The sequence below is a fragment of the Pteropus alecto genome, unplaced genomic scaffold, assembly GCF_000325575.1.
Source record: "Pteropus alecto unplaced genomic scaffold, ASM32557v1 scaffold72, whole genome shotgun sequence".
Classification (NCBI taxonomy): domain Eukaryota; kingdom Metazoa; phylum Chordata; class Mammalia; order Chiroptera; family Pteropodidae; genus Pteropus; species Pteropus alecto.
The window spans coordinates 22,254,977-22,269,206 of NW_006436811.1; the positions used below are offsets into that span (position 1 = coordinate 22,254,977).

The 14,230-nt window shown below is 41.0% G+C and overlaps 1 protein-coding gene and 2 pseudogenes across 1 annotated transcript in view; 1 reads left to right on the plus strand and 2 right to left on the minus strand.

Annotated features, from left to right (window-relative positions):
* Positions 1–409, minus strand: part of SOX21 (SRY-box 21) — an 831-nt gene extending 422 nt beyond the window's left edge. The window contains exon 1 of the mRNA XM_006913833.1: positions 3–409. Coding sequence (XP_006913895.1) covers positions 3–409 — 407 coding nt within the window. The remainder of the gene's footprint in view (positions 1–2) is intronic.
* A 5,265-nt stretch (positions 410–5,674) lies between these two features.
* LOC112481539 lies at positions 5,675–5,793 on the plus strand (annotated as a pseudogene).
* Positions 5,794–9,100: 3,307 nt separating this feature from the next.
* Positions 9,101–9,219, minus strand: LOC112481469 (annotated as a pseudogene).
* Positions 9,220–14,230: the final 5,011 nt, after the last annotated feature.

Sequence of the window (14,230 nt, forward strand, 5' to 3'; positions counted from 1 at the left end):
CCTTCTCGGGGTTGGCGAGTAGCGACTCCGGCACCAGGCCGCTGCCTGCGCCCGCATGCAACCCGGCGCCCGCCTTGAGCGCCGGGTGCTCAGCGTCGGCCACGCCGCCCAGGCCGTAGGGCACCGGAAAGGCGAACTTGTCCTTCTTCAGCAGCGTCTTGGGCTTGCGCCGCGGCCGGTACTTGTAGTCGGGGTGCTCCTTCATGTGCATGGCACGCAGCCGCTTCGCCTCGTCTATGAACGGTCGCTTCTCCGACTCCGTGAGCAGCTTCCACTCAGCGCCCAGGCGCTTGCTGATCTCCGAGTTGTGCATCTTAGGGTTTTCCTGGGCCATCTTGCGCCGCTGCGCCCGCGACCACACCATGAAAGCGTTCATGGGCCGCTTGACGTGGTCCACTGGCTTGGACATGCTTTCTCCGTGCCGCGGCTGCAGCCCGCCGCCGCCGCCCGGGCCGTCACCCTCGGCCCGGAGGAAATCAATGTTGGCTGTCCTCGGGGACCCGTTCGGCCCGCCCGCACTCGCCGTACCCGACTTCGCGCCCCGGCGTCGCTCCCGCCTGGGAGAAGGGGGCCGGGGGACCAGCCCGGCGCCGCGCCGCGCCCTGGACTGTCCCAATCTCTCTGGCCAAGCACTCGGGGAAAATCCTCTCCGGAGCACGATAACTTCTAGGCGGTGTCCCCACCCCACGGTGGCAGTTTGTCCTTTGCTTTCTTTTTGTCCTTCCTCGCTGGTGACGTTTGCTTGCGAACTCTCTGCAGGTAGCCGCTGCCCCTCAGAGCTCTCCCGCTCCTCGGCCTTTTCTCTCCTAAATGCACAGCAGCGTGGAAAGTTGCGTCGCGGAGGCTTCACCAAGTTGAGCCGAGTCCGCCACCGCGTGCTGCCAAGTGCCAAAGGGGGCTCTCGGCGGCAGGAGTGTTTGGGTTCTTCTCGGTGACTTTCTCATTTGACAGTAGCAGATGGGGGTGGAGGAGCAGGGGGGGAAGGAGGTGGCCCCGAAGGAGGAAGAGAAGAAGGAGGCGGGGGAGGGTCCGGGCACACCACGGGATCGCAGAGCGCAGCAATGGATATCAGTACAACACGGCAGCACCAGCCTGTGTTCCTGACTCCGGGCAGGGCGCGCTGATGGGAACCCTCCCAAACGGCTGGGTTTGTGTGTGGTGGGGAGGGAAGCTGTCCGCACCCCCAGCACCTGCCTCGTGGGTCTTCCTCTCCGGCTGCCAGTCGGGGAAGGAGGTTGGATGAGGCTTGATCAAACCTGGGGTCGCCGGGCCTCAGAGGAAATCCTCCCTGCTCGCCAAGGCGCCGCGTCTCGCCGTCCCCCAGGCCATGCCGGCTCCCCTCGCTCGGATCCCCTCCAGGCGCGCCAGCCGACTCGAACTCCCAGAGCGCGCCAGGCGTGGAGGGCGGCGCTGACTCCGCGCGGCGCCGCTGGGCGGGCACCGGCCTCGTCCTCTCCTTGCTCCTCTCTGCCGCCGCCCGGCAGTTGCAACTAACTTCGCCCAAGTTTCCTGCGCCGCTGCGCCCCTTTCGGTGCGCTCGCTTCGCAGTGTGCGCCCGCGTGTGCGCCGAGCCGGGGGCCCCTCTCTCCTAGTTTCTCCGGACAGAACCAAGCAGGCGCGGAGGCAGAGGGGCTAGAGGAGAGAATTTAAGGAAACCGCGCAGTCACCTCACTTCGCAGGTCCTCGCTGGGGCTGCTCCTGCTTCCCCGACTCCTGCAGCACGGTGGGCCCCTTCCGGCCCAGGCCACCACTCCGCGGCTCCCGAGGCGGCAGGAGCCCTGTTACCGGGCTCAGGTGAGTGTCGTTACCTGCGTGTGCAGGCGCCCGCAGCCGGCTCTGGATGTGCTTGTCCAGCAGCGGCTGAGAGTGTGTATATCTGGGGGCTTGCGGAGGAGGTGGAGCTCAGGACTCCAGGAGGGAGGAGGGACCAGAGGAGCCTCTTCGCTCCCACACCCCTAGGACCTCGAATTAAACAGGATCCCCACCGGCCCCCTCCCCCCCTTCATACTCCTCCTCCCACCCCTTTTCACTTGAGAGCAGGTTTAGGCGAGTGGAGAGCCCGCAGCGCGTCGCAGAGTCTGCGCACTGTTTGGCGTTGGCAGCCCCGGTGTCATCCCGGCTACCCTGGCCGGTTGGAGCAGCACTGGTGGCGGCTTTGGGATCCTCTGCCCGGAGGACCGAGACGTGCCGCAGGGAGAGTACCTTGCGAACTACGGAGGAAGAGGGGACACACTCTAGAAAATGTTGGAGACTTTTCCTAGCAAGAAAGTACTCATTTCCCTTGGAGGTCCTAATGTTACTTGGCACAGATGCTTCCCACATTTTCTTGGCATAGGTGAGGCACCCAGTCAGAGATAGGAGAGTGAAGGACTAAGCGTGCTTTTGGCAATCATTTCGAAAAGGAGCTAGCGTAAGCTGAGAATAGGCATCTTTGTCTGAATATTCAGCTCTTCAAAATTTCTGGGTGTTTTGTTTTTGCGGTCGTCAGAGCCATCTATATGTTGATCTCTTCAAGGTACACCTAACTTACAGTATCTCATTTAAATGCAGAGAGGGAGAAGGTGTTCAAAGTCAATAAGAAATATGAAATGTTTCTCTGAAATTAAAAAGTAAAACATGCCAATCATGCCTTACTGGCATATTTCTATGTTGTTAAGCACAATTTTCTTTGGTAAGAGCAGTTTTTTCTTTATAATTGACATGATGCAAAAATCAAACAGCATGATTTTGTTTGCATATTTTTCTCACTTCTTGGTATGCTGCAGCATACTTATAACATGATCAGTCTGGAGATTTTACTCACAAGTTGGCCTGCCCTTCAAGGAGAACTTGCTTGCCTTCTTTCTTTGGCAGTTTTGGATTTGACCTAGCCATGTGGTGTGTGCGAGTAGATAGTTCTATAAGCATTTAACTCTTTAAGTGTTCCCTGCTACATATGTTCAATTCATACATAGACATACAGACACAAAGCATTGATTGTAGTTATGAACTTAAATAAAAACCGTTTTAGGTCATCAGTTTTATTTAAAAGTTAGGCTTGTTTTATTGCTCATTTTAATAATAGAGTTTGTTGCTTTAATTTTAGTTGCAAATTAATGCAAATCAGTGAAATGTATAGGAGTCTGCATTTTTCTTAAGATATCACATTTACAAATGTTTACTTTGTAAAAGTTATGCCCTTGTATTGCTAAACAATTGGACTGATTTCTCTAGAACTATATTCCTTCACAGGTTCTATAAAGACATTGTTATTCACAGACTCTGGGTGGAGCAACATTAAAACATTAGCAGGTGTAATTACATAGACTAAATATTAAATATACTGTTTTGTGATTATAAACTCCAAAATTGTCATCCCTGAGCTTTTAACCTACTAACGTGTATAATAGGTTTGAGACAAAAATATTATACACTGTCATACTAAAAGCATATGTATGGGGATGTAAGATATGAAAAACTGTTATTCACTAAACAATATGAATAAAGTTAACTCTAATCATAAAAATTATCTTGACATATACAAAAGCATAAGGATTGAGAAAAGATATTTTATATTGGTTAGTTAAGTTATGATATACTCTTTTCAAATTTGTTTAAAATTATTGCAATAAATTAATACCATGGAAAGAAACGTTTGTATATGTGATTGAAATGTATGCTTGTATGTGCAATGAATAAAAATAAAATACATAAGCTTCCTTGGATATAGTTTTGTAAATTGTGCAATATCGCCTGTTTGGTGATGTTAAATAAACAAAATTTGAAAGTTCTTAAGTCCAAAAATGTTGAGCTGTGCAAAACAAAGGTGCTTTCCATACCTAAAAAAGTGGCTGTTTGTGTGCTTGTTTGTCTATGCACTCAATAAATAAAATTTCACAGATTTCAAAATAGGAGAAATTTGGTTTTCGATTTCAGTCTTTAGGAGATCAATATTCTTAGGTATGCTTGCCAGCCATCGCAAGGCCCTCACAATAAGCCATATGTGAAAGGAAGGCAGCGGGCACTGCTGTTATTAACCAACCTTCATACTTCTTGCCTGAATCTGGTTGAACTTTTCACAGAGTAAGTTTTCATTGCCATTCTCTTTCCTATGTACCCAATTGAAAGGCAGTTTTAATTTCCACAGATTTTATGTTTGACTTGATAGATTGTTATATTTTTGCTCTTGCATATTTTTAACCTAAAAATGAAAAATACCAAGCTATAGGAAAGCAAATAGTCTGTGTGAGTAAACAGTAAAGGAAAAGTGAAAGAGAATCATACGTTTGTTGGGCTTTATATTGTCAACTCTTGATTGTGAATACCTAGAGAACAGTGTACCTTGATCAGTAGTCTGTATGGGCTCTGTATTTTCTTTGTGGTCACAGTAATACCTGTGCTTACAAATATATCTAATCAGAAACAGAGACAGACACTCAGAAAAAGTTTGTGAGTCTGTGTAAATTTAGCATCTTTTCCCCCTTAAAACCTCCCCATTAAATGGTCTTTTTCAATTCTAAAACTTTCACTAGGAGGCAGCAATGAGGTTGCTGGGGAATAAAAAAAAAAAATACCTTTGCAACACCAGACTGGCTTTCTTTCTCTTTCTCTCTTTATTTTCTATAAAAGAGGGGAGAATATTTGAGTCCCAAAGGAAGACAACGGATCAGAGTGAACTAAATAATTTTCCTCCATCTTTTCTGTCTCTGCTCACCGATTTTCACTCAGAGGGCTCACTATTTGTCTAGAACCATGGAAGTGGTAAACCACATGGAAGTGACTGGGCAGTAAAGGTAATACCTTCAAAGTGCCAAAGCCAAGTCATCACACCTGGAACACCGAGAGCAGGCAACTATAGTTAGAGGACTGTGGAATTCTGGTCATAAGCAAATGCGGTGAAAGAATTCATAAGCTTTCATACTGGCTTCGAAAGGTAATACAGCCTGTTTGTCCTGTTAAGGAGGAAATGAACAAACTGTGACAAAAGCCAACCTTAGGCTGTTGTCACAGCTCTCTAGTCCTACTCCTCTAACTGCCTAGTTCTACTATCAGCCCCCCACCCAACAGCCCCACAAAGGGGAAAAATCTCAAACGATGAACCACATAAAGCCTGAGAAAGGAAGAGAGGAGCTGAATCAGTCAAGACAGGAGGGAACAGATGTGTAAGTGGCCCTTTACTGGTTACTGCCAAATTTTCATCTTTTTGAGATTTCTGTCCCTTTATTCTTACTGCTCCAGCCATACGTGGACACTGGGACTATACAGATCAATTATATCATCTTTCCTCATTCATTTCTAGGATGTCATTTTCAAAAGGATGACAGAGCAAGAAAAACAACAGCTCCCTCTCACCCCCTACTCCCCCCGCCAAAAAAAACTCCTAAGGGAAAAAAGACATTACATATAATCCAAGACAGACAACTTCACAAAGTACTGATTTCAGATCCCAAAAACTATGTAAAAGCAATGGAGAAATTTACCTCTCCAGAGGTAAGTGCTTTTTTAAGTAGAAGAAAGCTAGCCGTGAACAAACAAATGAATGAGGCGGGTTGGACAGTCATCCTATCATGTGGCCTGTGTAATGCAAAATCCTTCCCACAGTTTTCAAATGAGGAGACTGGATTCTGGTGTGGTGGAGTTACTTGGAAATATCATGACACATGCTCTGGTTGATTTCAAGAGGGAATAAACCTGAGTCTATGGCCATGCAACCCTGAACAAGCCCAATCCTGTCTGATCTCGGAAGCTAAGCAGGGTTGGGCCTGGTTAGTACTTGGATGGGAGACCACCTAGGAAGACCAGGTGCTGTAGGCGTTAAAAAAAAAAAAGGAATAACTCTGAGAAAAGGAGCACCCTTCAAGTATTCCAGCAGGCTAGTGAATAAGCCATGCTTCCAGCTTTACAGAGTCCCTCTGTCTGGCAATCCTCCCTTTCAGCTTCCAGAATGCCCTGCCTTGTGTGTTCCTCCCCGGAAGATTCAGTTTCCTATCTAGGAATGGGTCTGCTTTCAAACTCATTTGCTGAGCAGGTTGACTGTTTTAGAGCCATCATTTCTTGAGTTCTTAAGATCCTGTATCTTTTACATACATTATCTTATTTAGTTTTTAGGAAAATTGTATGAGGTAAGAGTTACCTCGATTTGCAACTGGGGACTGACCATTGGAGCAGATGAATAAGTAACTTGTCCAAAAGTTACTTATCACACAACCAAACTTGTCGCACAACCAAAATTGGAAGAAATGGGATTTGAACTAAGCTGATGTTCTTTACCATCTCCACTCTGAGTTGGAGGCTCAGCCCCTTCCTGGCTCAGATTCTCAGTTCCACCTACTTCCTCAAGCCTCTCTGACTCATTCAGTGCCCTACTCCCTCTCCAATAATGAGTTGCAAAATCACAACAACACCACCCAAATCACCAGAGAGAGTCTCTCAAAGTCATGTCCTAGCTGCCGAGCAGCCAGGGTCCCCAATTTCCTGTGCTTGTCAGCACGGATTTGGTCTCAGCTCCAATCTACTATCCCTCTCGCCGTGAGCCTCCCTCTGCAGACCCTGAACAATTGCCAGCCCTGAATGAACCCCATCCCTACCCTTTTTCTGATAGCCAAGGGCTGCTAAAAGGAAATCTCATAACAATAATATCTAATCTCAGTCTTTTTGTTCCCCAAACCCTAGTTGTCGATCTTACCTTATTCCTTCCCTTTCTTTCCTTCTCTCACCCTTCTCTAGCTTTCTTTTGTAAATTCTAAGAGCACAAAATTAATCAAAATTTCTGATTCATGATGCACTTTTATTTATAATTGCTCTATCAGTGGGCTATTTATTCATTTATTTGTTTATTTAATAATGTTACAAGTACCTATGAATCTGCCTTCCAAAATAAAATCTGTTGATAAACCTATATCAAACCAAATGATCTTCCCAGTAAAGAACATACCTGCTTCCATTAACCCAGTGTTAATTATTTTTATTCCCTTGATTTTATTTAGCCATATAAACTTTTTTATTTAAAAGTATGTTTTTCACTTTAATTTGTTTTTAACTTATGAAAACTTTTTCAAGTTAAAACTTTTGTATATAATCTTATTGATGAAGTATTTTATTTAATTATAGTGTTTGGACTCAATATTACTGCATGTCATTAAGTTTATTCATCTTAGATGCTATCGAATAGTCAATGGTGTAAATATACCACCGTGATTTGCTTAAACTCTCCTATTTCCAGTTTTTAACCATGTGTACTGGCTGATAAAGGCATTCTTTTTCTTGTCTATTGTACACGTGCAAGAGATTTTATAGGCAAAAAGCTTTATTTAACAACGTGGGAAATTCATCCACTGCTGTACCCTTCCTTTTCCCCCGCAAACACAGGTGTGTCCTCTTGTGTTTCTCTTTGCTTTTGGTTTTTCTTCAGGCATTCAGAGTTGTTTTTTATATTTTTCCCGTTTATTATTATTATCCATGGGAGAGTTGGTCATGTAGGAGCTATTTCTCCATTTCCAGAGTCCATGTGAAATTGATTTTTGTGTACAGTATAATGTTCGGTTACCTTCCATATGGATACTTAATTTTGTAGAACCATTAATTGAAAAGACTGCTTTTTTACACTCTCACTAGTGTTACCATTGCCATATGATGTGGATTGGTTTCTGAACTCTCTGTTCCGCTTCATATTTTTCAATTTTTTTCACTAATATTGCACTATCCTAATTCCAACAGAGCAAGTCCTCTCATCTTCTTACTCAAAAATATCTTGGCTACTCTTGGCCTTTGCATTTCCATATAAATATTAGAACAGATTGTCAGGTTCCAAATATTTTCTAAAAACCCAAACATTTTACTTTTTAAATTTTTAATTGAGATATAATCGACATATAACATTATATTAGTTTTAAGAGTACAACATAATGATTTGATATTTGTATACACTGTAAAATGATCACCACAATAAGTCTAGTTAACATCTGTCACTACACATAGCTACACATTTTTTTGTTATGAAAACTTCTAAGATTTACTAAAACACAAATATTTTTAAAAGCCTTTTAATTAAGATTGCTATGAATCTCTAGGTTGATTTAGAGAGAACTGACATCTTTATAATTTTAACGCTTCTAATCTATGAGCCTAGCATCCCTCCATTAATTTTGTTGTTCTTTAATTTCTCTGAATAATATCTTATAGTTTTCTGGTAGAATTCTTACTTATCTATTATTCCTAGGTTTTTAAAGCTATTTTTGAAACTATTATAAATAGCATGTTTTTAAAATATATTTTTAAAGATAATATTTTTTAAATAATTTTATTTTCTGTTTGTTGCTGATATATAAAAATACAATTGTTGTATATTGACTTTGTAAGTGGCAACCTTGTGAAACCATTTTTAATTCAAGTAATTTATTTGTAATTTAATTAATTTATTTCTTTTATTTTTTCTGCATACAAAATCATGTCTGCGAATGTTGAGAATTTTCTTTCTTCCTTTTTAATTCTTATATATTTAATTCTTTTTCTTGCCCTACTGCACTGTCTAGACTCTTCAGTTCATTGCTGAACAGAAATTATAATAGTAGGCATTTGTCTTTTTTCGTACCAATGTATGGCATAGTTGGGGGGAGGTATATGGTACTCTTTTCAGAGGTTGGGGCTTTTAATGATCTAATTCAGCTCTGGTCCCACTGCTACCCAGTGACAAACATCTGCATATTTTTCTGGAATTCTGTTTGGTAATGCTTTTCTTAGTTTAGAAAGTTTGTTGACTAACCAAGCCCTCCAATTTTTATCTTTAGAATAAGAACCCTACCTGGTTGGGTCTACAAACTCTACATAGTAGAGGAAAAACTCCATTGGTATAAATTCCTCCATCTAACACACTTGCCTGGTAATTATATTGGACTATTTGCCCCTACCTGCTGTTATGTCACTATGCTATTTTCATCTTGCTTTAGGAACCATAGCCTTTGTGCCTGCATCTTTAAAGACTAGATAGTCGGGCTAGTTTTCCCTCATTTCTTTTTTTTTCTTTTCTTTTTCTTTCTTTTTTTTTAGGCAAGGCAACCCTTGGTTGACTTCACAGATTGCAAGGACCTTGTCATCTTACAATCTCTTATTTTTTTATTTTTTACGCCTACAGTACCTGGTCTTCCTAGGTGGTCTCCCATCCAAGTACTAACCAGTCCTGACCCTGCTTAGCTTCTGAGATCAGACAGGATTGGGCTTGTTCAGGGTGGCATGGCTGTAGACTTCCCTAGTTTCTTACAACACCTATGGACAGGGTGACTGCTTGGTCCAGCTTCAGAGCTGGATGTGTTGAGGACAGGCCATTCCATACAGTCCATGCCTAAATAAGGACATTTGTCTTACCCAGCAACATAATGTTCCCCTCTTCTAGAGGCAACATAAAATAACCCACAAGTAATCAAGTGCCATAATTCCTTCTAATTTTTGTGACTTGAATGTAATAAGAGGGTCAAAGGCAGGAATCCAGAAGCATTAAAAAATGGTGTTTGATCTGATAGCAATCTGCACCTAATCATTCCAGCTGCCTGAAAAGTTGACTCATAACCTCAGTGGACTCCCAACCCCACCCACATTTGGAGAGCTGCATTGTATCTTAATGCTTTGTTTGTGCACTAAAGTGTTTTTATACACTAACTTCCTATTTGACGTGTTCCTTTGTTCATTATCAACCTTCAATTTCACATTCCAGTCAGTTGTCAGGAGTGGCCAGACTCTATGATCATACACATGCCTGCAGCATCGCTTTTCAATGCACTTTTAAACAGTATTTGACATTTATGGGTGTACATTGTCTACTAGCAAATACATCTATTGCTGTCAAACAAAGCCCTGTATTTGATAAAATGTGTCTTTGTTTATTTTCTTGAGGCAAAAGGGGGTCATAGGGCCTGCTTTTTAATAAAATTCTGCCTTTACGATTAGAGCACATGGGAATGAGTTAAGTGGCTGGCAACAACCTGACAAGAAAATATTATCTAATTGATTTGTTAATAAGAATTTTGATTTGCTTCTTCTGTAAACATACCTCCAAGAGACTGAGTTGCCTACTCTGCTTTATGCTTCTCCATAACCTGGACCAACTATTATTCTAGTGCTAGTACCTCTTGGTTGCAGCTATTAACTCATCTATTTTTTCCTTTCTTAACTTTAAACATCCTATGGGCAAAGACTTTATCTTATCCATCTTTACATCTCAACACCTAACAAGGCTACTGGCCTTGAATAGACATTCAATTGATTGTTGAATGAATGAATCAGATACATGCTCTAAGTCTGTGTGCATAACCAATGAGAGGTTGAGTATTTAACTGCATGATTCAGGTACAGGATTATTAAGCTAACCTTAATTAATTATTTAACTAATTTATATTAATAAAGTCTAGAGTAGTGTTGGCAATGAGATGACTTAAATAATGTTTCCGATATCCCCCAAATTCCCACATTCTTAGGTTCTATCATCAGGATATTTCACATACAGTCTACTCCTGAATAATATAGTCATAATTTAAGTCCTTACTTTTAAATTGCTATTGAGGACATGTCTGTAGCAAAGGCAACAGCTTTTAAGTTTTGACCATAGAAGTTGTTTCACCTCTGTTTTTTAAAGTTCCTTGACTACAAAATGAAAATGTACAGTTGAATTAAATCAATAAATACTTTTATATTTTTATAAAATAAATGGAATACTTAAAGGACTGATATATTTTTTTGGATACACTCAAAAACTCACTTTTTTCTTTTTTTTTTTTTAGTGCTTTTACATGAATGACATAATTTCTACTCTAAGAGTTCTTTGAACTTGGAGTAGTGTGTCAAGCTCTCAGGTGTGCCAAGATTAGTCCCTTTCAAAAAGCTGCATTTGTGTCACAAAACAGGGGCTTGAGAAGAGGGTAGGTGAAGGGGGACTTAAAGATTTTGTTCTGAACTTCTGCTGTGGACTGACTTGAATTGTGTCCCCCCTCCAAATTCGTATTTTGAAGCCCTTACCCCCAAGTGTGGCTGTATTTGGAGATGGGGCCTCTAAGGAAGTAATTAAGGTTAAATAAGGTCATAAGAGTGGGGCCCTGATCCTATACCATTAATGTCCTTGTAAGAAGAAACAACAAGAGAGCTCTCTCACTCTCCCAGTGCACACACAGAGGAAGGCCATGTGAGGACAAATCCATTGTCCACAAGCCAGGAAGAGAAAACTCTGTTGAAACCTTGATCTTGGATTTCTCAGCCTTCAGAACTGTGAAAAAATAAATTTCTGTTGTTTAAGCCACTCCGTCTCAGGTATTTTGTTATGGCAACATGAGCTGACTCATATTTGATATATATACTTCTATACTATTTGATATTTTACATCAAAATTTATTTTTGCATTATTTTTATCAAAAGAAAAGCCAATAAATATAATCCTCACACACGGACAGCTTTGCTCCACTTCACCCCAGAAATAAAGGTTTTCATTCTGGGGTAGATAACATCCTTTATTATCTGCAGAGTATGCTGATTCCATTTATAAGTACAGAATAGTTTACTGGAACAAACTGAAAACTGGTATGTTTTTTATCTTTTCTTTTAGACAAGTAGAGTTCTGGGATTCTGAGCTGGGACTGAGGTGGTCTGTCTGGAAGTCTGAGGCAGGGGTCTTCAAGGCAGGACAATACATGGGTGACTCTATAGTGCTTAGGGTACAATTAGAGTCAAAATTTGTTTGTGGAGGAAAGCTACTATGAACATTCACACTGTACTACTTTCAGGGAATTATTACAACTAAGTCTACATGGAGGTGAGATGACAGACTGAGGATTAGGTGTGCGAACCTTTTAATTTTGTGCTGCCATAGACATTTAATTAGCTGTTTCTAGCAACCTTTGCTCAACGGCTACAGACTTTATGATAGATTAAAGATCGAAGTAAAGTCTTTGTTACTCTTTCACTGAGAGGCCAAATCTAATAGCTCACCCTGTGAATCCAGGCTTGCCTTGGTGACTTGCTTGACCAACAGGACACTGCAAAAGTGCCATTCTAGGACTTCTGAGTCTAGGTTGTGAGAGAGCCTCGCAGCTTCCATCTGGGTCTCTTGGTCTCTGGGAGGTCTGGGCTCCCATGTGAAAATTCCAACTTCTCTGAGACCACCTATTAGAAACATGCTTTGATGAATAGCACCAGTTGACTCAAGCCTCTGGTCATTCCCACCAAGGTGCCAGACACAAAGATTAAAGCTGTCTTACAGCAGCTCATCCACCAGCAGAATACTACCATATGACCTTTGTCATGACATGTGGGACAGAAGAATTGCCCAGCTGAGCCCTGCCCAAATATCTGACCTACAAAATCATGAGATATAATAAAAGGCTTGTATTAAGCCACTACGTTTTGGGATAGCTTGTTCTACAGCAGAAGATAACTGGAACAACCTTCATCTGGACATTAAAGCCCAGAGTTATAATAATTAACTAAATAAGCCAGTCTACTACTTTACAAGTTGATTCTGTGGAAGAGTCAATCTGGAGAAACCAGATTTAAAGTAAAGGCAGAAAACATACAGGTTGGAAAGCCTGCAGGGGGAGACTTTCTCTTGATGCATAGGAATAGCTCAATAGTAGGAGAAATTCCGTACTTGACAACTTCCTCCCCCTCTCTTTATAAAACTACTGTAAAGACAGTTTTTAGGGGAAGCCAGGAGCCCCTATGCAGAGCTGGGACCACTCTGTTGTCATCTGTTCTGGTTCCCGGTATCAGGTCTTAATTTTCAATCCTAAAACAATTTAGCCTTTTCTCAGTCACTACCTAGACAAAATTCAGTTTTCTCTTCCAGATTTTCTGGGAGTAACAGCCAGGCATAAATCCTTTGCTTTCCACAAAGGAGAGAGACAAATTTTCTATGACCATGTATGTTACCTGTACAATTATAGTTTAAAAGAAATTCTTTAAAAAAAAAAATCCATGTTCCGAATCTAGAGTATTAAAACATCTTAATTAAAAAAACAAACACACAGAATTTAAATATTTTATATTTCTTACTAATATTTGTCGTGTGTCAGAAAAATTCTAGAGTCACTAAACATAGCCTGAGTTTTAGAGGTTGTGCTCAGGATTATATTTCTTTTTCTTTTTAAACTCTTAATTTTAGATTTTATTATTTCAAACGTATGTAAATAAATTCTCTTCATTGGATTGAGAAAATAATCTGTTATTTAATGAGAGCCAATTACATATCTAACAATGATACTTTAAAAAGATATTGCTAGAGGACATAAAAACTTTACCGAAAAAATGAACATGTAACAATACACTTTGATGACCTTTATTTGGTGAGGTTCCACCCCTTTGCTTTAGCCATGAGATTTTTGTTTTCATCTCTTTTTGGAGATATGCTCCTTAAGAAAAATATTAGTAATGTCTGCAAAGATGGATTAATGAATTCCATAGCTGACTGGACTCTTACTCAATCTTATCCAATCAGTGGTTTTGAGGTTTCTGACATCAGCAGAGCCCATCAATTAAAATACACACTGCAATTAATGAGTTTTTAATTATAAACACTGATTAGGACACTATCATAGAGAATAATCAATATGTATTGGAAAGGCAAGTAGAAACAGCACAATATAAGGAACACTAAACTGAGAATCAAATGTTCTGTGTCTGAGTTCCAAGTGGCTTTGTAATAATGGTCAGACAAATTTTTGGAGCCTCCATCTTATCTGTAAAATGAAAATAACAATACCTGTCTTAGCTAACTCAAAAAGTTGTGAAGACTGGAACAAAATGAGGCCATGCAAATAAATAATAAAGTGCTTTTTTTTTTTCAGCTAAAATATCTGTTAATTGGCCAACCAAGAGGTGTATCCAGAAGATGGCTGGACATTCGTAGCCGCTAAGAGAAACCTCTTGAGGTTTCTTCCCCCCAAGGATTTTTAAAAAATTTTAAGGCATAAGTTTTGTTTACTTTGCCTCCACCACAATCACCTGTTTTCCATACCCTTCTCTTTCACTCATTCCAGTCATCTATCAAAATGAACTGTCATGTCATAGGAGGAGGGTTATTTTTTATAACTTCTTTATTAAGCTATAATCTACATACCATACAATTCACCCATTTAAGGTGCACAAGGTGATGTTTTTTGGTGTATTCAAAGAGTTATGCACCCATTACAACAACCAATTTTAGACCATTTTTATCACTACAAAAAGAAACCTTATACTCATTAGCAGTCAGTCCCTATTATTCCCTAGCAGTCTT